Source organism: Trachurus japonicus, chromosome 22 (genome assembly GCF_045865225.1).
Source record: "Trachurus japonicus isolate A0001 chromosome 22, Traja_1.0".
Taxonomy (NCBI): domain Eukaryota; kingdom Metazoa; phylum Chordata; class Actinopteri; order Carangiformes; family Carangidae; genus Trachurus; species Trachurus japonicus.
In genome coordinates this window covers 9,696,170-9,720,694 of record NC_140928.1, presented here as the reverse complement: position 1 = coordinate 9,720,694, position 24,525 = coordinate 9,696,170, and the positions used below count along the sequence as shown (strand labels likewise).

Sequence of the window (24,525 nt, the reverse complement as noted above, 5' to 3'; positions counted from 1 at the left end):
CCAGAGTCAGTCATTACCGAGTCTGCACCGCGCTGGACGACGGGAGCAGATGCGAACAGTGGCGCCACCTGCAGGGAATTCTGGGAAATTAAGTACAAAAAAATAAATAAAAGATTAAATGAAAGGTTAAATTTGGAGTTGACACTATATCATAAATCATCATATTGTATGTTTTGTGCCATTATGTTTTATCATGTTGTTATTGACTCTGACTTTCAGTTTCCTGGTTAAAATTGTTTGTAATTATTTTATATTAATTACTCTGAAAATGTGCTATACAAATAGATGTTAATTTTACTTCATAGGTGTTAAGATGTAAATTCACAACTTCCTCGAAGTGCAGCTTGGCCTAGCTGTGGGAGCTCAAGGTTTACTGTAAGTGCCAAATTTAGGCTGACCACGTTTATGCAACACTAAATTCATTGTAATAACAGAAAATACTTTTTGCATATAGTCATTATAAGAAAACCACCTCTTCTTCTGCAGATCTCTGGGATTCACTGCCATTTCCCACAGAGCTGAACTAAGACCTTTATCAATATTTTCCCACATTGTCCTACATGAAACTGTCTTTGTCCCAGATTTTTGAACTAACTAAACTAACAATGGATTGACATTAATAGGTACATTCATTGATACACATAATATTAAAAGTTATAATAAAAGATGGAATAATGTACATTCAGTGTGTGTAAATCTTAGAGGTGACCATGATGTCTTCCAAAGACTGATGTGTTGCTGTAAAAAATAATCGCATGACTGACCACGTCAAATGGGACAAAAAAAAATCTGCCACTTGTTAAGATAAATAGCGTCTTCATCTTAATAATTTTGCACAAACTACCATAAATCAAGGAGGCACCAGACTGTCCCTCAGGATGATCAAGGAGGTGTTGAACAATACTCCAGGGTCCTTGAGCAAGACACATTAATCTATAGCTGACACTGACCTCTGACCTTTGGAGGGGCATGCCCAAAAAGAATTAGCATATTGGAAACGGTGAAGCTTTTAATTTTACATGAGGCCGATGAGTAAACAGGAAAACATGAAACACAAAACACATGTTATGATTGGTTTTACATTTATTTTCCATTGCACAATAATATCTATATATACTGTATCTACAGTCTAAATTGTTTGTGGCAGCAGATTAAGTCAGACATCCATGTGAAATTTATTTTAATAAAACTGTACAAAAATTGCCTACTATGAGAAAATACTGCAACTCCACAGATATTCATCCCAGGAGACAGATGGATGGAAGTATGGCGACTGACTGTGAAACCCTTGAGCTCTCCTGCACGGTGCTGTGAGCCTAGCTTCGGTTTCGATGCATTTTTACAGCGCAGGGGAAGCAAGAGTTTTCATGAAGCAGAACAGTAACATAAACAGATGTACCAACAAAATAAATATAATCTCTCACACTTATACAATTGGCATGATCGAACGAAAAAAATGGGACACGCGTCTGATGTGGTTGGTGAGAACTTCAGTTTTGTTCAACATGGTGGTAAATACAAAGCCAGAACAGACAATCTCTAAGAGGGATAATATATGGTTGTTTCAAGTTTGTAAACACTTAATATCATGCATCCTTCAATGTGCAATAAGAGACCATTTAGGACATATATGTTGCAAACTGAAGCACTTTAAAGTCGAGGCCACACTTCGTAGAAAGACTCAGCGGCCCACCGAGAGGAGATCGGCCTCCTCCTGCATTAGCAAAGCTCAAATCTGAAATGAGCATGTTCAATATATAACCAGAAATGTTTATTGTCATGTCTGGACGGTGGATAATTATGCACAACCATTGTTAATGTGAGTTCATCTATCCCAAAATGACATTAAAGGTATTCATTTTTAATAATTCTTGAAATTAAAAGTATATATATTTGTTTTCAAATATATAAATATATCATAATATCATTAACCTGACATTGAAAACAAATCTGAGAGTGAAGCAATCAGCATAGTTGGCAAATGACATAGATAAGCATAGGTTCTGTCATGTTTTGGTCCTTTCAAAAATAAGAAAAGCGGGACACAAAAGAATAAACACATTAAAAATCATACTAACAAAATTAATTTAAGTACAAAAAATAGTGCAAAACCCATATAACTGCTCTTTCAAATGGGTTTATCTCAGTAGTATATAGCAGATTAAAATCAGCCAGCTAAAAGAGAAGGGTTTTATTCCAAAATGCTGCATATCCATCTTGGAGGAAACTTATTATTTTGGTGTAACCGATAACTCAACGTCTTCTAACTATACATGATTTAATACTTCATTAAAACTAAGAAAACTTCTCACAGTATCTCTTAAGTTTAACTTCACGCCGCCTGCAACTATTTTCCATGAGTCTGTGTTGCATCATGTTCTTTGGTGGATATCTCATTTTGGAACCAAACTCTTCATTTGCCTGTCGTCTGAACTCTTGCACAGCAGTTTGGGGACAGTAATAAGGATGTCATGCCCATAAGAAGAAGCTAAAGTCGATCTACCTTCACTCGCTACTCACACACACACACACAAACACACACATACACATACACACAACAGACTTCCTGACTCATGCTGTCTAAACTATCTGGACTGACTCTTTCGATTTTTGGGAGAAAAAAAAAGAAAAAATCAAGACAACTCTGTGAACTTAAGCAACTCTTTGGTGTCGGAAAAGAACATGGCCGCAAGCGTACAGTATGTCACGTTGCCTGAACCTGCACTGTCAGATTTGTGTCCAGCTGTCCCGTTATTTACAACATTTGGCAGCAATCAGGACTGACAAAAACCTTGTCTCTCTTTTCAAAATAAAAGACCGACAGATAATGCTCCTACATTGACACAAATAGCAGCATATCCTTGCACCTCATGAAAAAGAAATCTAATTACAATAGAATTCTAGTTAATCACATTGAAAAACACTGTCAAGCAAAAACAAAAACCTCAAAAGACCTATTGTAATACACTGTATCTATGTAGTATTATAAATATTGGCGCCCATACACATATTCCTGAATATATGTATGTTCACAAACACACAGATATACACATAGGTAGAGGTTAGCATATATGCGTCATGAGGCAAAGGCAGAAGAGAAACAGTTTTTAAGTGAATGGTTCTGAGAGACATGACCAGTGGTGCTTGGTCATTTCTACTGGCAGCTACAAATACAAAGACAGCATAACTATTTCCATTGTGCTGTAAGAGACACATGCTTTTTTTTCCTCTACACATTGCGAAACAAGACAAAAAAAGAAAATAAATCAACTTCAGCTATGACTGAAAAAAAAAAAAAAGAAGAAATCTGAATAATCATGTATAGATAGAATTTTTATCACAAAAAATTTAAACTGTAACCAAAATATACATTTTTCTAATTATACTAAGGACAATCTTTGTCATGCCCTTCAACACGTCATCCTCCTCCTCTTCATATGGGACTTAGCTACAGCCCCTTGAAAGCTAGAATATAAAGACCTTCAGGAATTTTCCAGTGTATCAACTCTTCATTTTTCTGATAGATCAATGTAAACTCTTCATTAGGGGTAAACACTTTCAGCATTTTTTTTTTGCTCATTTAATTGACAAAGGAAAGAAAAAATAAAATTCAATGCCATAGATATAAACTCCCTTAATTTCTATCTATTATATTCTTTCAATAAATAATCTAATTTAAAATAAAACCAAAGTGACTCTCAGAAAAAACGCCATTTATCGTTCTCACCTAAAATAATATGGTTGGAAAATGCTCTTTAAAAAAAAAAGGAAGTGGTTGGTGATGAACTAGTGTACTACCAGCCCTTACTCAGTGAGAGGCAATAGATTCATCAGCTCCCTGTCCATTTTTTTAAAAATTTTTTTCACGGTTCTAAGTGCTTGGCAGGCCCTTTCTGGACAAAAACGACGTAAAACAGACAAAAAAAACTTTTAAAATAATTTAGACGAGAAGAACAAAAAGACACAAAGTCCTTCACTGATTCAATCATTCCTACACAGACTTATACATCTTCATTGACTTGATTAGACTTGAATTACAAGGGGTCATCAGACTTTTCTCCTCATTTAAAGTCCACTGTGTTTGGCAGACATCATAAAGGGCAGAGAAAGGAAAAAAGAACAATTGCAATCAGGCCACCACAAGTACATGTTTTGCAGAATTGTCTTTCCTCTTTCAGAACAAAACAGCAGGGTGTGTAGATATATATATATATTTATGAGATATATATATATGTGTATATATATGAGTGCAGGACTGATGGATATGAAAGGTCCTCTCTCTCCTGTTCTGCAGACCGATGCCGTGAACATCAGCGCTCTCTGGTGAAATGGAAAGAGAGAGTCCAGTGAGCTTCTCTTCTTCCATTTCTTTCCATTCTCATTACGCCGGCTCCTCGACCAGTGTCCACTCCGCAGCAGTCCCCCCGGTGACTGAGGTAATGCAGAGTGTATGATATTGTGCTGAGAATAAAAGCATGAGTCTGTTGAGCAGAAACCCTGCCCCCTGCCCCCCACACACCACCACCGCCCCGTGGAGAGAAATAGAGAAGAGAAGAAGAGGGACCTGCAGCTCCTCAGAGATACTGATGTGCGTGATTACAGAGTCCGATGCTCCACACGCTGCCATCAGAGCTGGTACCACTTCTTATCTTTGTACTTCAGCATCATCTGAGGGCAAGAAACGAGGAAAAAAAAGGGAGTCAGAGATAAAGAAACAGTAAAGAATGGTTTATATAGTGAAAGAAAATGTACGGTGCATACATCATGAGCGTGTTTGGAGAAGGAATCTGCGCTGGCCATCATGGCTGCCGTTCTTTCCTCCAGCTCTCCCAGTTTCTGCCCCCTCTCGTCCAGGGCTATCCGGGCACGAGCCAGATCTCCCACCACGCCGGACGCTGCGCCTTTCATGCCCTCCATGCCGCCTGGGCCGGGGATGTGTTGGGCCAGGCTACGGGACGCCTTACCAGCAGTTGTCTCACCAACTATCAAAGATGGAAAACAGAAAAGACAAAAACAGAAATACATTGAAGCCCAAATGGGAGGTCTGTGTGTAAATTGAAAAAGCAGAGGGATTCATAATGTGATACTAAGCTGCTGTGTACTCACAGAGATCCTCTCTGTCCAGAGACTGAGCTCCTCCACCAAAAAGGCCTTTGAAAAACCCTCTGTTAGGAGCCTCTGGTGTCTCCACAGGGGTAAATAACTCACTGAGCATCTCCTGGAGAAGACACACATCAGTATGATTCATCACAAGCACTCACATGCCTCAGGACCTTTTCATCAAAAACCCAAATGTAGAGTCTGTTCTGCACATATTTGTATTTCATGTGTCACTGATTAAGAGGGTCTGACCTGCAGGTTGTCGCAGGTCTCCTGACTGTAGGTGATCCTCTGGATCTCAGTGGGAGAGGTAAGGTACAGGGCTTGACCCAGGTTAGAGAAGCAGAACGTTCTGGCTATCCGCATGTCGGTCAGCGGCAGGTAGTTCACATCCAGCAGAGGCCGCAGACTGGGCAAACTGAGACAACATAAAGATACACATTTTTATGAAAAAGCTTCTGTTGTGTGATGTCTTTTTGCATTTTACTTTGATTTGTTTCAGTGTTTTCTACTTGACTCATCTAAAGCTCTTTATTTCTATTGAAAATAGCTGTACTAATAGACTCTTATTATTTATTATTAGAGATTTGACAGTTATTTAAAGCTGCCTCAGTCTGAGTTGTATTTCTGCTATGAACTGAGCTGCACAAACTAGACACTAATACCAGTGGAAAGCCCCAGTGAGGATACTGTACCTCAGAGTCATGATGTGCCCATTAGCACAGAAACAGGCGATGCAGTTCGCTCCGGCCATTTGCACAACATCCGCCCGGAGCACGAAGGACGTCTCTGTGATGTTGTGTTTGTAGACGCGGGTCTGAGAGGGCATCGCCACCACCTTGGCCTGTTTCTCCGAGCACACCACGGCGAACTGGGACTCTTGACCCTCTTGTGATGAGGGAGGGGAGGCTGGTCTGCGCCTCCGGCTCTTCTCCTTCTCCTCATCTGAGGCATTTGGGTCATACCATGGCTCGTAGGAAGGGGGCAGCAGAGCTCCAGAGGAGTCCAGCAGGGCCATTGTCAAAATGCCTCCTTTGAGTCTGACTAAAGTGCCTGGAAAAACAGGTATTATTGAGGAAGTGTTTCAATTTGGATTCATATTACTACAAACTGTTAAGTACATTCTTGTTCTCCAGTCCTCAACTACTGTGATAAAAGCAGAGCGAGGTCAGTGGGATATTTTCACTCTGTTTGTGTGCATGTTGACTGAAATGCGAAATAATGAATAATAAATAAATAAAACTTCTCCCTAAAGGATTCACATTTTAAATGATCCTAAATCCTGACCTTTTACCTTATGTAATATAGAAATACCAAACTGGTTTCAGCAATGTATGTCTGACATTTAACAACGCAGAGTTGCTATGAGCATTTTCAGAAGACACAGCGCATGATGAGTACTGTACATTAGACTGAATTATATGAAAATCGGATCTGTGTGTATGTGTCTGTGGATGTGTATTGTGTCCCCATGTTGTCATTGTGATATTAACTAGCTTTTGAATGGTTTTCTATAAAAATGTAAGTATCACCGAGGTCCGACTTTCAAAACACTACCTGTGGGGCTTTGATAATGAATAAACAGGAAGTTCGCACGGAGATTACAAGTAGCAGAATTTCCCTCTATCCTGCTTCTGCACCACTTCCTCAGGTCTGTTAGAGAAGTGTGATCTTAAGAAGCTTAGAGACTTGCGCAAGGATTTAAAGTCCTGGGTCTGTTGTTTCAGTTTCAAGTGGAAGTCAAGAGAGGTCATCAAGGGGTGTGGATGGATGGATGGATGAAAGAATGAATGAACTAACTAATTAATTAATGCACTTTTCTTTATCACTATAGGGACACCTGATGAGATTAAGTTCAGTTTAGCCTCTTACCACAGGACGAGATGCCGACCGGCTGCTGCAGCCTCTGGTCTCCGCCGGGCGGCAGGTTGACGGCCACCATCATGACGCAGCCCTGGGTGGTTCCCACCAGCAGACAGGGGCTGATCGCACCGTCCGTCTTCCTGGGAAAACTCTCACAGAAGTGAAAGGAGGAGATGGCCTCTCGAGATTCTCTTTCTATGCTGGTTACACTTGAACTACGCGAGCGGGTGAATATGTTATCCTTGGCATCTGGACATTAGACATGAGCACAAAAAAAATAAACCAATGAGAAAATCATTTATGTGAAGTGAAATGAGTAAGAGAAGACTTCTTTATGCAAACAGGAGAAGGAGATGTTAATAACCAAAAAAATCCACCAATTCAAGACCCACTCAAAAGGTTAGAGCTGTGTTCTGCTACCATGTTTATAGTGGAAGATGCCTTTGATCATATTCATGTCTTTCATGGAAAATGACCCAGTGCAGAGAAAATATGAGCAAAACAAACACACCCTTCATCTAGTGAACACAAAAAAGCTTTTTGACATTGAAATGCTCTTACAGTTTACATCCAAGCATGCTGGGTTTTCTTTAAATGGCTCCCAATTTAGTTTTTTTAGGCAAGCAAACTTTGACAACAACAAACATTCTCTATGTGAAAAAATGTAAAAGATATGCATGTAGTACTACAGTGAGTCCCAGGGAAGGGTTGGTATCAAAAGCAGCCAGAATTATTCAGGTCTCATTACTGTGCTCATGGAGGCTGACACACAAGCTTTTTACCCTCTTTAAAAAGCTAATGAGCGATCCCAACAGAAACACAAAAACATCTGTGGCACAGAGGGGAAGGTTAAAACACACCGCCCGTCATGTGTGTCCCTCACAAGGAAAAACTGTAAACAAGAAAAGCAAGATTTTTGTCAGCGAGAGCAGGCAAGCCGGTGGCACTTCCTCAAAAAAAAAAGAAAGAAAAGAAAGAAAGAAAAAAAAAGAAAAGGAGAAAGCAATTATTATGAGAGGATTAGTGTCACAGGTAAACCAACTCCAAGTAAAAGCCCCAGCAGTGGTGGGGGTTAGTACCAGTTATCCCACTTCAGTCCAAGCTAGACCATCGCTGGTACACTCACGGGCATCGGGGGCGGATATAGTTCTACATACGACCGGCCTCTGGCTCATCCTGGCTGCTCGCTTGCCTTTGTTCATATCATTTAAGCGCCCCTTACATGTGAGAGAGCGCCATCTTGGGTGTCTTTTCTCTGCTCACAGTGCACAGAGACACAATGTTTCGTCTCAGCTTACAGCGATAAAAAGGTTAACAGAGGTCTCACATTCACACACAAAAAAAAACATGCCGTTAGGGAATAAGCAGTTTTCTCACAGAGGTATTTTACAGCTGCGAACTAAGCAGAAGATTCAAATGACAAAATAGACGGAGCGCCTGCAAGAGAATAGAAAGATTCTTGGAAAACTAGAAGTCATTAGTTTTGGCTTACCCATTTCTGCCTTTTGCTCACTAGACGAGCTAATTTTCCGTGACATCCTGGCTGCAACAGAAACAAATACCCTGATTTTTATGAGGAGAGAGCAACGTCTTAAAAATTGACTGTTCATTTTGAAGAATCAAAGGTTTACTGAAACAAATTACAATCCACTACTAAGTAATAATCAGTTAAGTCATTTGTGAGAAAATCCTGACTTTATATGATTGATTGCACAGTAAAAATTATAAGTATTATGTAAGAGTGGTGATGGACACACAAACAGTATATGTTGAACATAGAACAGGAAACATTTGAGTTGTTTGTTTATGGGCACTATTGCTGCTTCTAATTTAGCTTGTTTGCTACCAGGAGCCAATTTCTCCAGTTATAAAACCCCCAAAAAGTTGTCTGTTGTAGTCTATTACCACCCTGAGAGAGAGAGAGAGAGACCCTGAGAATACAAATGAGGCTGAGAAGCATCACAGACAACCAAAGGGCCTGTAATGTCAAACAAAGCAAGAGGCAGTCAAGAAATAAGGTAATTATAATTCAGTGAACACAGTTATGCAAAGAGAGTGGGAGGAAGAGGGAAGAGAAGAAAAAAAAATCAGTGAGCAGCCAAACAGTTAACACTGAATTGAAGCCCCTGGAATCAGAAACACACACACAGCAAGTGTCTACAATCAAAGAGAAATAATCCACTTAACATGTGGTTAGACATTAGTATGATAAAGATGGTGGCATGAAGCAGATTTTCTATGCTTTTTGAATCCATAAAAAAATTGTTAGTATCAAGTAACATCTGCCAATTTGTCTGTTTTCCATCTTCAGTTATTGTGCATAGAAAATCTGAGGCCTGAAGATTTAAAAGATGTCCTGTCATGCATTTGATAAAAAAAATCTTGATTAATATCACATATCAACAATGCGACCCCCAGAACCATGTGATTAGTAAAAAAAACAAACAAACAAACACACATTTCACTTGAATGCACTTCTTTCTTTCATTGGCACGAGAAGCACAGATTGATGTTGTAGGATCAAGGCACAGTGTGGTTAGAGCGCCGTCATTCAGAGAGAAAAGAGTGAGTGATCAGAGCAAACACATTTTGGGATGATACAGTACCAAAGTCATTGGCAACCGTCTTGGAAAAGCGTCTGCTTTTGAACTTCACTGGAAATAAGGTTCAAAAAGGGACAAATCAGAAAACTGCGGACGTCTTTTAAGTGCGTGAATTTAAAGGGCGGTGCAGCTTTGGACAGTACAGTACCCTTATCTATGAACTTCTGTTTTCGTTCATCATCTGAATTGCATGGTGAGGTAGATCCTGATGAAAAATAATGGCAGTTGATGGTAGATGTATTTGAAGATAATAAAAAAAAAGATACCTTTTTTTTAAAATCTGAAGCAGGCTTACCTGAAGTAGGCGATTTGCAGCGGTCCTCTGAGGCGTTAGATCCATCGTTGGAATCGCAAAGTGCTGTGGGAGCCACACAGGTTGTAATTAAACATGGTAGAGTTGGTCCTACTCTTACTGAAGCTATATCAACTCCTACAGGACAGTACTTATGGTGGAAATAGTAAAGGGTCACCTAGTTGCACAAAGGCAGGGATAGCTAGCTACCTGTACGGTGTAGTAAATAAGTTCACAAATCCAGCACAAATCTGTTGACTCAACGTGTCATTGTTTGTGTTTGTCTGGTAAATCAGGAGGCAGGGTTGAAACAAACACCGCCTCATTTTGTTACAGAGCCCCTCAGGTCTTAAAACCTCCCGCCAGCTCACCGCTAGTGGTTTAAGAAAATGTCAATAGTGAGGTTTGGGGATTTGGGGGTCGCTGTAGCAAAATCAGGGAGTATATCATTGTGAGCAAAAGGAAAGGCTTAGAGGGAAGAAAATGATACTGGGAGGGGTAAACAGACACAACAGGACTTACTGAAGTGAGGTGAGCGTAGTTTTTTCACAGACTCAGTATACAAGTTAGAAAGTCTGGACATGCAAGACGTCACATTTGGTTTGTCTTTGTCAAAATCACAGAGAGAGACCAACAGTAAAAAAACAAGTGAGACAGAGAAATGACAGGAAGTTATAAGTGCAACATAGAAGGAAGTCTCAGAGGCTTGTTGTTGGATTTGTCATTGAAAAACAAACGGTTATTATAGATTCTTTGTATACAGCGTTCTTCTTACAATTCACATCAACAACACTTTGCTTTTTGTAGCGGAGAGCCCAAATAAAAGTCTTGAACCCAGCATCAGGCCACTGAGACTGAAAAGAATGAATGCAAAAAGTGATCGACAGGATGATTAGATACCAGAGAAAAACAAGAAACAAGAAATGACATGACAGAAACGACTAGGTTAGAACAAGCAAGTAAACAAGGCTCATGTACTGTTGCATCCTTCATACAAATCGATAGATCATTACATTAACAGCAGAGCAGCCATGATGCAGCATCCGCTCCGGCTGCACAGATCACTAACATACTCGCTCCACTGTTTTTTTTTGCACCGTCCAAATGAACAGATGGAGAATCTGTCAGTGGTGCCCCCTGTTGAGGGAGAGGAGCTACTGCAGGAGGCGGCCGTCACGGTGCGACACAGCGGCGGCTGCCAAGTGCCTCCGCAACCCACCTCCTGACAGTCAGACTGAGTCTACACACAATGGAATATAAAAATGCAAGCAGCTAATGAATAAAGCATTAATTTCAGGGAGATTAATGTTAGTGAGGGCAGCCAGCGCAGACGCTGAGCAGTGCTTAGAGAGCGACCACTGGGAGAAGAAAAAAAACGAGACGGAGGTGTAATTGTCGATGAGCAGCTCACCTCCAGAGGGCTGTCGCGCTTTGCGTGGGGAGCAAGGCTGCCTCTGGTGGGGGTCGGATGGGCTGTAGAGCTCTGTTGTGCCCATGTTGAGGAGCAGAGTTTTCTGGAGGTAGTCCACCACGGCCAGCCCGTTGCTGTTTCCAAACACCACACTGAAACACAGAGGGAGGGTGATGAGGAACAGAGGGACATTAGGATTCAGATGCTATTTTCGCTCCTAACTCCAGACCACAGTGCAGGCAGGCTTGCACCGTGTGTTGCATTAAACTGGCTGGTTCAGAATTTTAAGTTCCTTCTTGTAAATTTCCCAGCTGAAGTATTTTCGACCAGGAAAGTCCAAGATGGCTGCTCTACATCCCAACAGAAGTGAAAGTTGACGTATATAGTTCATTATTTGTGTCTCATAACTAGCCTGGCTAACACCAGACCTCATCTCAATGTAGATTGAGATTCGGTCTGGGAACCACCCGTTCATTTTTTCATATTTTAGGCGTGGTTTACGAAAGCCCAGAGCTTTTTATTGGGCGCTACGAATGTCTATCAAATGCGTCTGTACGTAGCTTATAGCCAGTCATATCAATCATACCCGATGACGTATGTAGAGCAACAGAAATCCGATGAGGAAAATAAATAAACTTGCGGATTAAACTACTTAACACACTTTCTAACGCTGCATCGAAAGGTAAAGCGTCTGTCACCATGTTGGATCGACAAGCTATCAACAAAGTCGCTTTGGTGTGTCGTCATCGTCTTGCTGCCCCCTCCTCCTTTCTGTGATTGGCTCCCTTGTTGAGGGGAAAAATTGGGTCCATGGTTTCCAGGCTGACTTGCAGAGCGAATAAAATTGCATGCAAGGCAGCATGGGTATGCCCAGGCTATCCCATAACATCTTCTAACTGGAAATGTTGCTATGTGTGTTTACATGTGCAAGATAAATGCAAAAGCAACAACAGAAAGAAGCTTCAACGGAGCGCACACAGTTGTTACTTACAGTTGCACTATATAAATGTTTGGTTGCTGCCTCTGGTGTGACAGGATGCAATTAACATTTCTTGATACACTTCAAATTTTGCAGGAAAAAAAAGTGATGTGATCTCCTGCCAAAATACCAAGTGTGTGGGCCGTAGATACTCACAGGCCGTAGGAGGAGTTGATAGCCAGGCTGGTGATCGGCTGAGGTGGCTCCCCGCTCACCCACACCAGCTGGATCACCAGCTCCACCTGGTAGCCCGGAGACTGCTTCAGCGGGGAGCTCCGCACCCTGCATCAAACATACAGCAGGATGAGACGGCAGGATACACTTGGAATGAATTATCGCCCTTAGGGTAAGCCGCACTGACAACATCATCATTTTTTATTATTGTTATTCCCCCCCTTCCACCTTTTTGCTGTCAAAACATTTTCCATTTTTAATATTTTTATAAAGACGAGCATTTTCCCCTGGTGAGCCGATGTGAAAGTTTTGTGAAGTATCGAGCAGATAACTGAAGGCAGTGAATGGATGACTACATCGCTTTAATGACCTTTTTCTTTCAGTTTCTGGTTCTGTTTGATGACTAGCTGCTTCACATCGGCATCGATAAGAGCGAAAAGAACAAGAAAGTGTAATGGTCCGTACTGCAGGCATGCGATATTGTCTCGCGGTCCGTCAGAGGAGTTGCTGCCCGTGGACGGCTGAGCGGGCGGTTCAGTCTCCTGAGGGCTAGAGGAAGCTCCTGGGGTCGATGGGGTCGGCGTCTGCTCCCCGCCCGGGTCAGGGGAGTCCACTTCACTAAACTCACACTGCATCCGCACCTCCAGAAGCTTAACAAAAAGAGATGATCTGTCAGAAAAAAGGCTTGGCCTCTAAAAACACTTGTACAAGCATCTTTCTATTATGACCTTGAATGAAAACTGTAGGACTCTGAGCTAAAGTTGCACCTCAGTAAAGTAGAACAGCATGGAAAAGTTAAATGTCAGAAATTCAAATCAAAAAGTGAAACAAATACATTATATAGATCCATTACACACAGAATGAAACATTCCATGTCTTAATTAATTTCATTTCTTTTAATTGTAATGCTTATGGCTTACATTTAGTGAAGACCTAAAATTCAGTATCTCAAAAAATTTGAATATTACAAAAGACCAATTAAAAAAAAGCATTTTTAAATGGAAATGTTGGCTTTCTGAGAAGTTTGTCCATCTATATAATTTGAACTACAGGAAATTGACTTTTCCATGATATTTTAATTTATTGAGATGCACCTGTATTTAAGTGTCCCACAAAAAAACTGTGGTAATTCTGTTTCTTTCTGAATGTTTCTGATGACACCGCTAGACCAGACAATGGTGTTTACCCACCTGCACGTCTTCAGTGGTGACTTCTTGCTTGCTGAACCTATAGACGATGACGTGGGCAGACACGCCGGCCACGCAGAGCATCCTGCTCTCGGGGCACCAGGACAGAGTCTGGATGGCGTACGGGTCCTCATCTACGATATCTGTACTTGGCTTCTCCTCCTTACCACGAGCCCTCTCAAACACTTTGGCAGTCTTCAGCTTGTACAGCACTTGAAGCATGACTGCGGAGAAAAAAAGAAAGATGCGATGACCATTGACCTACCTCTATAGCAAATATAGTTCCAGTGAAATGCAAAGTGCACTAGCAGTGCCAACAAGATGACTTGTGTAAATTTGGCTAAGCATTAACAGTCTCCTCAAAATAGCGTGGAGTGTGTACATGTGCTAAAAAAGCCAGCTGAATAAGAGTGACAAATAGTTAGGAAACAGATAAACAGAGATAATGGAAGACGACTCGGTGCCAAAAACATTTGTGTGACATATTTCTTTCTTTTGGAATGAGAAACACTGTCAGTGACGGCTCCTTTAACTAAATCTTTTTTTTTTGGTGCAATAAATATTAAAATTTCTGTTTAACACATACACAAAACAAAACTCACATGCAGAAGCGTCCCAAAACTTAATCGTCCCATCAGCATGTCTGTTAACACAGCAGAGATTCAACATTAAACACATGTAAATGCACTGAGGTGATAAAACATGGTTGATGAACACAGATTAATTAATATATTCATTCATGACTGACCCTGTGATTATGATCTCTGGATAACTCTGTGTGCCTTGGCCCCAGTTTCCCCCACTAATGGGCCATTCCTGTGAAAATAAGAGCAACACTTTAATCATAAAAAGCGATTATATTGCCCCCGTGGGGATTCATTTATTCATTTATATCCAATAAAAACAATGCTTCTCCCTGCAGCAGGGCATGGATCAGACCAGGGGTGTAAAACCATTTGAGTGTTGCCAAGATTTTAATTCACGGTAATTTACCTTCTTGCTGTAACCTTGTCTCTTTTGCCGACTGCCAATGGAGTAAAGTGCAGGAATAAGTTCAGCGGGACAGTCGGCAAAGTATTCACAGCAGGTGACCGGTGACTCATGGATCGTCAGAGGATATGGATTCTCAAATATTGGGTACCTGAAGGGAAAACGTGTCATTGGTTAAGATTTGAAAATATGATTTCTTAAAATCATTCAATAATATGCTAATAAATAATTGGAAACCAACTGTAGCACCGAAATACCAACTATAACCTATTGTATGTTGTTTTAAAGCCAGACAAGTAACATTAAAGCAACAACAGTGCACTTGGAGGAAACCTGTGGATGTGGGGGCACAACAAGGTGCTATAACCAAACTAAGCCTTTATAATGGCTCAGCCGCCCTCTACAATTACTGTATTTACTGGGCGAAATATTTATATACACCCACGACCGGTACAAGATGTAACAGCATTTCAAATGTTAATGCTTTCCAGGAAGAGAAGAGGCTGAGATTTGAATGTGAAATACCACTTTCAGAATATATTTGCTATAATAAGGTAGAAAGCAGCAGCATGCACCTGAGATGGAAATTTACAAAACATTAAAATCAAAGCAAAAAGAACACAATAAAGATTAATTCAGACATTTTACTGTTCATGAAGAACAGAAATAGGTCAAATATAGACATGAGTGACTGTGACAGCTTTATCATAACAGCAGAAGAGATGGATCATGACAAATAAAGGTTGGAAAGAGTCAATTAGTTAAATATTTAGCAGCATTTCTGGTGTACTGTTCATCTATATGGTATGATGGCTGCCAGACAAAACCAATATTCTTAAATGAATACCAAAATATTCAACCCAAACTATATTTAGAGAGTCCAATAATTACCCAATCTGTCCAAGGTCTATTACAACTAAATCCTTCTCGAGCAGGACCACCACAGCATAAGGCTCCTGAAAGTCTGGCAAACAGAAGAGCACAAAATGAGCAGGGATGATGATGTAATCATTACATCAGCTAATACGGATTCTCAGACAAAGGAACGAAAACCTGTCCAGAGCAGACTGCTAAAGCTCACCGTTTGGATATGGAGTTTCACACAGCGTTAAGAAATCTACGATGGGGTAGTCCATCTCCAGGACGGCAGTGCTCTTCCCGTGCATGACAGTCAGACAGGCTCTCCTCCCCACTGTGTCGTAAGACAGACCTCCAGACAGCACCATGAACGGGTCCCTGAGTCCAGCAGACACATACAAAAACATTTTAATAGTTTATTCAATACAGTCCAGTTAGTTTGCCATGAGGGTTAAAAGTCTTTATCAGTGGAAAATGTGAAAGGAGGGACACCAAAATTTTACGGTTGTACTTCCTCTGGAGATCATTTGGCCCAATTTTAAGAGTATCTATGATGGAAGGAGGCTGCTGTTTAATTATAATGACAACTATATTAATCTCTGTCCTCTAATACCTGAGGAAAAAAATGTGAGAGATAATTAGATCAGTTTTAGTGAAACTGTAAATTCTTCTGACATGTTCTTAAGGGGAAGTTTGCTCTTTTTTACTTTGTGCCCTTGACGGAACAAACTCTACAAGAACATATAAAAAGTAATTAGACAGGGACTGGCAGGCTCAACAGGACCGGCCTGTAAGATGTACTATATATGCTTCTGTGATCGAAAAAAACAGGAAAGGACACTTTCAGAACAGGATATGAATCCAAACCAGAGTCAGTTAAGACACAGGATGGGTGGGGGAGTTGCTACCAACACACTTACCCAGCCCTCGTTGTTTTGTACTCCACCTTCAGGATAGGCTTGCATGGTTCTGGCTTTTTTCCATCCTTTGGCTGCTTTCCTAGTGGAGGTCAAATGGCAAAAATGCGGCGTTCAGTCGTCGTATGCACAAACAAACACTGCCACCACCCATTTCTCTTGTCTAGCACTTTCACCTCTAAGAGTATACAGGGCCTTCAGGTTGTAATCTGAGACATAGGTGGCTTCTGTTCAACATGCCTCAATGTGTTGGTGTGTGTGTATAGATGAACAACACCACTGTGTGTATATATAAACAACAGTGCTTACCATGTGGTGTGATGATCTGTGCAGCCTTGGCTGGAGCTCGTACATTCCATGTGGTCAGAGTGCCATCCGAGTGGCTGCAGACAAACTGTTTACCCTCATGGTGCCAGGCCACCGAGTGGATCGCCTGAAACGCACACAGCGGCACATCATTACAGCGTGATACATTAAGTGTACGCAAACTAGACAGCTGATGAATGAGACAATTTGCAGCAGCTCTGTGTGTAACATATGTAAAGGTTAAGACTGGTTTGGTTTTCATATTTCCTTGTCAAAAAGAAAAGTGCTACTCAGCAGCCCGTCCAACTCAAACGGGACTAAACTGTATTATTCTTGGGGACTATTTTCAGATGTGGATTAATACTCATTTATCGCTCTACTGAATACCTATGGCAGTAGATTTTATGGGATATATGAGAGCAACTCCAAATTAACTACAGTGCCAAGATTCATGGTAATGAAGACACATGTCACCCAGTTTTAATAGTTTTGGATGGAACAAAGAGAATTATGTATGATAACTTGTTAAAGGGATAGTTCAACATTTTGGCAAATTGGCCCATTGCCATAATCCCTATAGTTTTAGGTGTATTGACCACACAGGGTCAAAGAGACAAACTGAAAATCATAAAATGGGAGATATGACCTTAATTCAATATCATAATTATTTTAATCCTTAAAGGGATAGTTCAACATTTTGGCAAATTGGCCCATTGCCATATCCCTATAGTTTTAGGAGTAGGTTTGTTACCTTTATTTGCCGGTGCAAGCTATTTTTAGAACGGCGGAGCAGAGCCGCAAACTGGTCAGAGCTACACTACGGAGGATCATGGGATTTCTTGGTTTCCCTCATCAAACTCATCAAATACAAAAATGTTGAACTATCCCTTTAATAGGATGAATTGATTGTTGTTGTCTTTTTATGGGATTTCTTGACAGTAAGGATAATGTCATTATCATCTTCTCCTCTTAGAGCAGAAAAACAACAATACATCAAATTTTAATTTGATCAAATCTTGTATTGTTTCACTTTATTATGTTATTAACTCACAAATCTACAATATTTCATTTCATGAGATCCATGTGGTCATGCAATCTCATCTGACAACTGCGGTTATCCAAAACAGAATCTGAATGGGGTTGTGGTTGGAAATACTAATTCTGGTTTCAGGAGAAAGTACAGTATACAGTATATACACAGTACAGTATAGTGAAGGAAGGATGCTGTTGAGACAACCATGACCAGACTAACAAGCTTCCCCACATGAACCGAGGGGAGAGAAAAATAAATGTCTTACCTCATCATAATTATAGCGGTAGTCAGCTTTTTTGCACTTCAAGTCCCACAACACAACTACTCCGCATTCGAATCCAATCAGAAGCTGCAATAACAAGAGAAGCAAAGCACAGCTCATGTGACTGCTGTGAAACAACACGAGTCTGGAGTTGACACATAGATTTCTTTCCAATAGTTTTATACTTTTAATTATTGTGTTTTTACCTGTTTCCGTACCAATTTATCCCCGTCTCTTTTTTTCTACCTCTATGCTTGAGTTGCTGATACTTGTAAATTGCCCCATGGTGGATGAATAAAGTCATGTCATCTCATCTTATTCTGCTTATCTTATATGCTTTGTCTTGACCTTATTCTGTAAGGTTCCTTGTAATAATATATCTGATGTTTTTGTTCAGCGCCATACAAATGAAACTGAACTGTGCCCATTTTAGATCTCCAGAAGTATTTCCTTGAAAGAGCAGCTTCATTGTTCATGACTCTAAGGACATATATACACACAATCAGAAACAGTATTTCACATATCAGTTGTAGAGTAAGCCTGTCTGTAATGCACAACTTTTTCATCTCCTTTAACCATGGCCACTTCCCTTGCTTTGAAGACCTAACATGTGCAATAAATTGTGGCTTTTATATGTGAAAATAAATAAATAACTACATCTTCCACCGCTCAGTCATGATTTCCTCTGTAAGGATCATTGCGGGAGGTCTTCTGCAAGGGATTAGTTGAGGCGGAAAAAAAACTTCTCCCTTTGATTCTGCCACCAAAACTGCAGTTTAGCATTGACATTTTAATTAGCTGAAAATGTTCTGCTATCAGTCTCCATTGTAGCTGCACGAGCCATATTGACATTGTGTCGTCTGCATTGAAACAGTTATCCATAGAACAGAGAGAAAGTACAGGATAAAAAATTGTTTTTGGGGTAGAATAACATCTCTTCTTCTACAGTATACAGACTATGCAGTGTTTAATTATGAGTTTACCTTTCCCTCATCCATGGGGTTATCACTGATGTGCACGACAGGCCCTGGGTGTGTCTTGGTGGATCTGTGCAGGTTTAAAAAAGAGGAAACAGAAGTAAAAAAGAGTGTGTGAATTTATTTAAATACAATAAAAAATACGATGAAGTAAAATGCATCTGATACATGTTGTTGAACATTTAATTTCAGCTTTTAGAGAGAGAGGGGGGGGGATTGGGATGAAATTAGGGAAGAGATACGACAACAACAAAAAATCCTTTGGTTATAGGATGAAAATGTGCATCGTCGGACCAGAAGAAGAGCCATGACATATGAGAGAGACGAACAGAGAGGGAGGACAGGGTCACACGAGGGTCTGTGAGAGATTATAGTTTGTGGAGACAGCATCACCGTGGCAACAGAGCAAAAGGGGGCATGGAGGAAGTGAAGGTCTGGCCTAAAGAAAGTGTTGCTGCCTCTGAATGTGGTCTGGCTCCAGTAGCTAATGATCTCATTGCTGCTGATGAGTCGATGCAGTCGCAGATGCAGAAGTGATTAAAACTCAGGGATGGACTAGGACGTGAACTCCAGCCGGTAACCACCACCACGATCAATATAAATTCATGTGGACAGCTTGTTCTCTTGTCCTAATGTTTGATTTCAATGGATTTTTTTAACAACTAAAAAAAGAAGATAAACCCCTGTTTTACTCAAACAATACTGATCATTAAAACCGACATGTCCACTGCAGGAGACCTCGGATGTGGGTCCATGCAAATTCACAAGTTTGCCGAAACTACAAACTAAGCAGCAGAAAAGACATTTCTATCAAAGAACGGATGACTCTGCTACAAAGAAAAGACAGAATATTATATTTTAAACTCCACACTACAGCCAAGAGCTTTTTTTTTTCTCCCGCCCCCTTTTACTCATTTTCACAGTCAGACAGGCAAAAATCATTTCCCATCTCCACTGTCTGTTTCTCAGACATTTATCTGAGATGATGGCATACTTTGCTGCTCTGACACTTTCAACTCCCTGACCTAAAACAGCAATTTATCAGATTTCACCAGCAGCCTCACGCACAAACAGCTTTATGCTCCACTTCCAATTTTAGCTGCCAGTCACTCGCTCAAATTATTTTCTATAGTTCACTGGCAGCTGCATTGGAGACATCACTCACAAAGAGCAACTTCTACTGGTTTAAAATGTTTAAAATGTACATCACAATAACAATATCCGTGCTCCATTGGATGAGCGGAAACACGTGTTGCCGTACGTACAGCTACTGTATAACCATGACATCTGGAATATACTTTTACTTTTACTTTTACTGCACAGTTTTATCTGAACATTGCAGGAAATGCAGTGCAATATTTTCAGATGCAAAAGGTGTGATGTAAAAATTCCTCGTGATCCTTCACAGTGGGCGTTTACGTGCAGGGGAGTGGGTGAGACAGCAGGAGTCACTGGGGTTATGAAGTGGGCACTTCCTATCACAGATGTTCCTGGTTGAATCAGGCAGCAGCAAACACCTCCAGAAGGTTCTGGCGATGCCACAGTCGACACTTCCACACCACGCTCAGGCTGATCAGAGCTACGGTAACTCAGCTCAGCTCGCACGACAAACTGCATCTGCAAACTCCACATTCCTGTGAGTTTCAGAGTTTCCTGGTGTCACAGGGATGGTATTGTATGTAAATGGGCAGTGAGCAGCAGAGAGAGAGAGAGAGAGAGAGAGGGACAGTTGTGAAACAGAGACTCACAGTTCGATGGCTTTGTTCCACATGATGACGTAGCCTGAGAGCGTGAAGGACTCCACGTTGACGATGTGGATGTTTCCTCTTTCTGTGCCGATGTAAAGCCATTTGCTCTGGAAGGGCAGGTGGCAGTATGTGATCCTGCAGGAGGAGACCAGGACGCATCACAACACAGGCTTTTCATTATCTCATGACTCAGGCCTATCAAAGAGCCATGCTCGTCCCTAATCATGCCAGTCCAACTGGAAGGAGCAGCGAGTGACTAAGATTTAATTAGAAAGGCCTTGCTCTGTGTCACTCTAATGAAGCCAGACTATATATAGAGCACTGAGGGGGAACAGCAGAGTAAATACTGCTGTCTTTTCTCAAGTGGTGGAGCATGAAACATGAAGTCATTCACAGAGTCAAATGGGCACGGAGGATGTGACCCGTTTTATTACGTTCATTCATCCGTCCGTACACTATACAGTATGTGATCTGTCAGGTGACATCTCATGTGATCTTGATTGGGTGTGTGGGCATGATGACTAATCTGCCCTTGCCCCTCTTTATCACAAAATACAACTGCATGAGTTGACGTTATTGACCACACAGGGTCAAAGAGACAAACTGAAAATCATAAAATGGGAGAAATGACCTCAATTCAATATCATAATTATTTTAATCCTTAAAGGGATAGTTCAACATTATGGCAAATTGGTCCATTGCCATAATCCCTATAGTTTTAGGAGTAGGTTTGTTACCTTTAATTGTCGGTGCAAGCTATTTTTCGAACGGCGGAGCAGAGCCGCGAGCTACTCAGAGCTACGCTAGAGAGGTTAATGGGATTTCTTGGTTTCCCTCATCAAACTCATTAAACACACAATCCAACAACTCGAAAACGCTCTTGTGGAGAGCGTGGTGACCTGCACATTCACCACGCTATGAGATAATAACGGAACGTTACGAGACGGAGATGTTTTTGAGGCAAATGCAAAGACTGCTTGCCGAAAAACTGCCCTTTTGCATGAATTTACCTCTAAAACAACTCTGTCTCGTAACATTACATTAATATCTCTTAGCGTGGTGAATGTGCAGGTCACAACTTGTCTACAAGAGCGTTTTGGAGTAGTTGGATTGTGTATTTGATGAGGGAAACCAATAAATCCCATTAGCCTCCATAGCATAGCTCTGAGCAGCTCTGCTCCGCCGTTCTAACAATAGCTTGCACCAACAACTAAAGGTAACAAACCTACTCCTAAGACTATAGGGATTATGGCAATGGGCCAATTTGTCAAAATGTTGAACTATCCCTTTAACCTCAATTGTGATTTAACAGTAAATGTTATGTCTATACATATTTATCACGAGTGTTTGAATCAATAAAATGTTAGTGATATTCGTACATGAGGAATATCAGCAAATTAATCAAGAGACAGAATTTCATTACCCAACATTCCCACATTGGTCGGTCCAACAATGAGCTAAAAGATGCTAAAAGCTCTGAAGAAGTGCAGTGGGGGGATCCCTTTCATGTTAGACAGCCATTTTATCCACTGTCAATAACAACAAAAATCTAGCAGCTACAGATAAATAGTTCCAGTCATATTAGATCCAGTTAGAAGGCTCTATATTCCACACTAACCTCAGGAACTCGCATTTCCTATTTGGTTTAAGCCAAAAGAAAAAGGGAAACCCAGGTGTTGCAAGATCACAAGAGAACCCTGGTGCATAATTTTCAGAGCTCTGACGACAACAGAACGGCTAATTATACGGTGCGAAGCATGTGGCCAGCTGTGAGGGGCCGTTTCCAAGTTGGCGACGGCGCTTCAGAGAAACAGATGCAGCATCAGTGCGAAACAGAGATGCAGGAAGAAGAAGATGAAGAACTGGTTAGCCGTACCTCTCCCTGTTGAACTTGAGTGAATGCAGGATAGCTGGGATTTTTTGCCTTAGGTTCCACAGGTGGATGCTGTCATCAGCTAAGGCACTCACCAGCGCCCCCTGTGGGGAGGGTCAGAGGCAGATGGGTTATTATCAGCATGCACACGACATCTGCTGTCTTTATATGAGCTGTTTTCATTGCTGTATAATAAGAACATAACCATGCAGGCATTTCAAAAGGCATGCGGGTCCCAAAGCTAGCATTACTGTTTAATCAATGTGTCCGCTAAGAGCACAGCTTGTGGTGATTGATGACCTATAAACATCGAATAAGCACCGACGTCTGTGCGGGAGACTGACAGGGAGGGAGCGGGTGAGGAGGAAGGAGAGACAACTTCACGAGTAAAAAGTAGTGGTAGTGACAACAACAAACCTCATTGATCAGGAACTGGAGCTGGATGACAGCAGCGCCGCTCTCATGCTGACAGTAGCACTCCACGCCGGCTCGGCCAAAGCTAAAAGGAGACTCAGTCAAGGAAAACTGGGCAGCTGCCAGCGAATGTTGTGCAGAAACACAAAAGGGAAAAACCCATTGAAACATTCTGCAGATTCTCTGATACTGATCTGTTTGATTTTCTTTTTTCCACGTCTATTTCCTACCGTTCCTACCTCATTACGCGATCTGCCTACAATCTTTTGCAGGAGGGTAAACTCTAAGGCTCAGGCCATCATACAGTGTCCTGATCATCCTCTCCATGCCAAGTTTAAGCTCCTACCCTCTGGCAGGAGATTCAGATTGCCAAAGGCTAAATCAAACAGATTGAAAAACTCATTTATAACACGAGCCATTACTCAACTTAATTCAAATTTTAAAAAATGAATAGTTATGACACACTTTATTTTTTTCAACAATGTAACAATGGAACAGCCCTCAGTTGCCCTCTGCGGTATTTGTGTACTTACCCATTTCAGTGTTGCATCAAAACTTGTGTGAAGGTGCTTCCTATGTTTTATGTTTTTACCTGCCTGCAAAGCAAATTTCCCTCTGGAGAGAATAAAGTCAAAGTTGAGTTGAGATGTTTTCACATCAAAAGCATACAGATTCTACTTTTGAACTGAATTACGATGAGATGTAGCTCGCCATTTTCCAGTTTGTGTCGCTAACTAACCGGGCGCCGGCGAGAATGTGAAACAAATCAAACCAGTGAGTTATAAATAAAACCAGTGGGCCCCGTCTGCCTTATTTATTCACATGCGTCAGCCGGTATGACGGCAGCATGATTAACATAACTCTAACCTCCCTCTATTAGACTGTTAAGTTCAGGTCAAAATTCACCATCCCCTCGTCGTTTCCTGCCATATCTATCCATTCAAAAACAGGCAGATCACCCACTCATCCACCAGTAGGTGTCGTGCTTCAATATATGAACCAAAGCAATGCTGCATGAGCGGCGAACACCAAGACCACGGTGGAGCACCGCCACGTAGGCAACGGGACTGTAATGTATCCCACGGAAACCTCCAAAATACTTTCACAAGCTGCACAGACACAGAGAACAGCCCCGATGAAGAAATGGTTGTGGCTGTTTCAACCAGCCTGTAATTACTTTCACAGAGAGTACAGTCAGTGTGCACACGGAGCGGAGGAAGGAGGAAGCAGCCCGAGATCTAATCACCGAGGCGATCTTTAGAAAGGCAGACGGGCCACAGGGACAGAAACATGCACTGCCTTCTCAAAGCCTCATTGTGATCATGGTGGAGTTAAGCTAACAAAGGCAGACAGCTGTGCTCCGCTACCTGTGTCCGTTTTGAGCTGACACAGCATTATGTCTCAACAGGATTACACCAAGCTGTGATCAAACAATCCCTCAGCGTCTTGAACAAACTAAGGTGGGGCTGCGGGAGTCCGTTTCAGGACGGACACCAGCGGCGGACACATCACTTCTGCAGAGGGATGGAGGAGAGGCA

General features: G+C 41.4%; 1 protein-coding gene across 5 annotated transcripts in view; it reads right to left on the bottom strand.

Moving 5' to 3' along the window:
• Positions 1–1,336: 1,336 nt before the first annotated feature.
• stxbp5b (syntaxin binding protein 5b (tomosyn)) overlaps positions 1,337–24,525 on the bottom strand; it is a 29,275-nt gene continuing 6,086 nt past the window's right edge. Inside the window, exons 3-29 of one of the 5 annotated variants that reach the window (XM_085768438.1) lie at positions 22,991–23,072; positions 22,577–22,677; positions 20,701–20,835; positions 18,959–19,022; positions 17,979–18,062; positions 16,684–16,807; positions 16,378–16,456; positions 15,681–15,835; positions 15,491–15,563; positions 14,603–14,750; positions 14,358–14,425; positions 14,212–14,252; positions 13,613–13,833; positions 12,888–13,072; positions 12,405–12,530; positions 11,270–11,421; positions 9,862–9,924; positions 9,715–9,771; positions 9,570–9,617; positions 8,456–8,506; positions 8,090–8,218; positions 6,973–7,212; positions 5,796–6,153; positions 5,353–5,518; positions 5,107–5,218; positions 4,762–4,982; positions 1,337–4,668 (exon numbers count right to left, since the gene is read on the bottom strand). In XM_085768438.1, coding sequence (XP_085624564.1) covers positions 4,627–4,668; positions 4,762–4,982; positions 5,107–5,218; positions 5,353–5,518; positions 5,796–6,153; positions 6,973–7,212; positions 8,090–8,218; positions 8,456–8,506; positions 9,570–9,617; positions 9,715–9,771; positions 9,862–9,924; positions 11,270–11,421; positions 12,405–12,530; positions 12,888–13,072; positions 13,613–13,833; positions 14,212–14,252; positions 14,358–14,425; positions 14,603–14,750; positions 15,491–15,563; positions 15,681–15,835; positions 16,378–16,456; positions 16,684–16,807; positions 17,979–18,062; positions 18,959–19,022; positions 20,701–20,835; positions 22,577–22,677; positions 22,991–23,072 — 3,325 coding nt within the window. In that variant the 3' untranslated portion in view covers positions 1,337–4,626. The remainder of the gene's footprint in view (positions 4,669–4,761; positions 4,983–5,106; positions 5,219–5,352; positions 5,519–5,795; positions 6,154–6,972; positions 7,213–8,089; positions 8,219–8,455; positions 8,507–9,569; positions 9,618–9,714; positions 9,772–9,861; positions 9,925–11,269; positions 11,422–12,404; positions 12,531–12,887; positions 13,073–13,612; positions 13,834–14,211; positions 14,253–14,357; positions 14,426–14,602; positions 14,751–15,490; positions 15,564–15,680; positions 15,836–16,377; positions 16,457–16,683; positions 16,808–17,978; positions 18,063–18,958; positions 19,023–20,700; positions 20,836–22,576; positions 22,678–22,990; positions 23,073–24,525) is intronic. The other 4 variants (XM_085768440.1, XM_085768439.1, XM_085768441.1 and 1 more) reach the window with 4 other exon arrangements.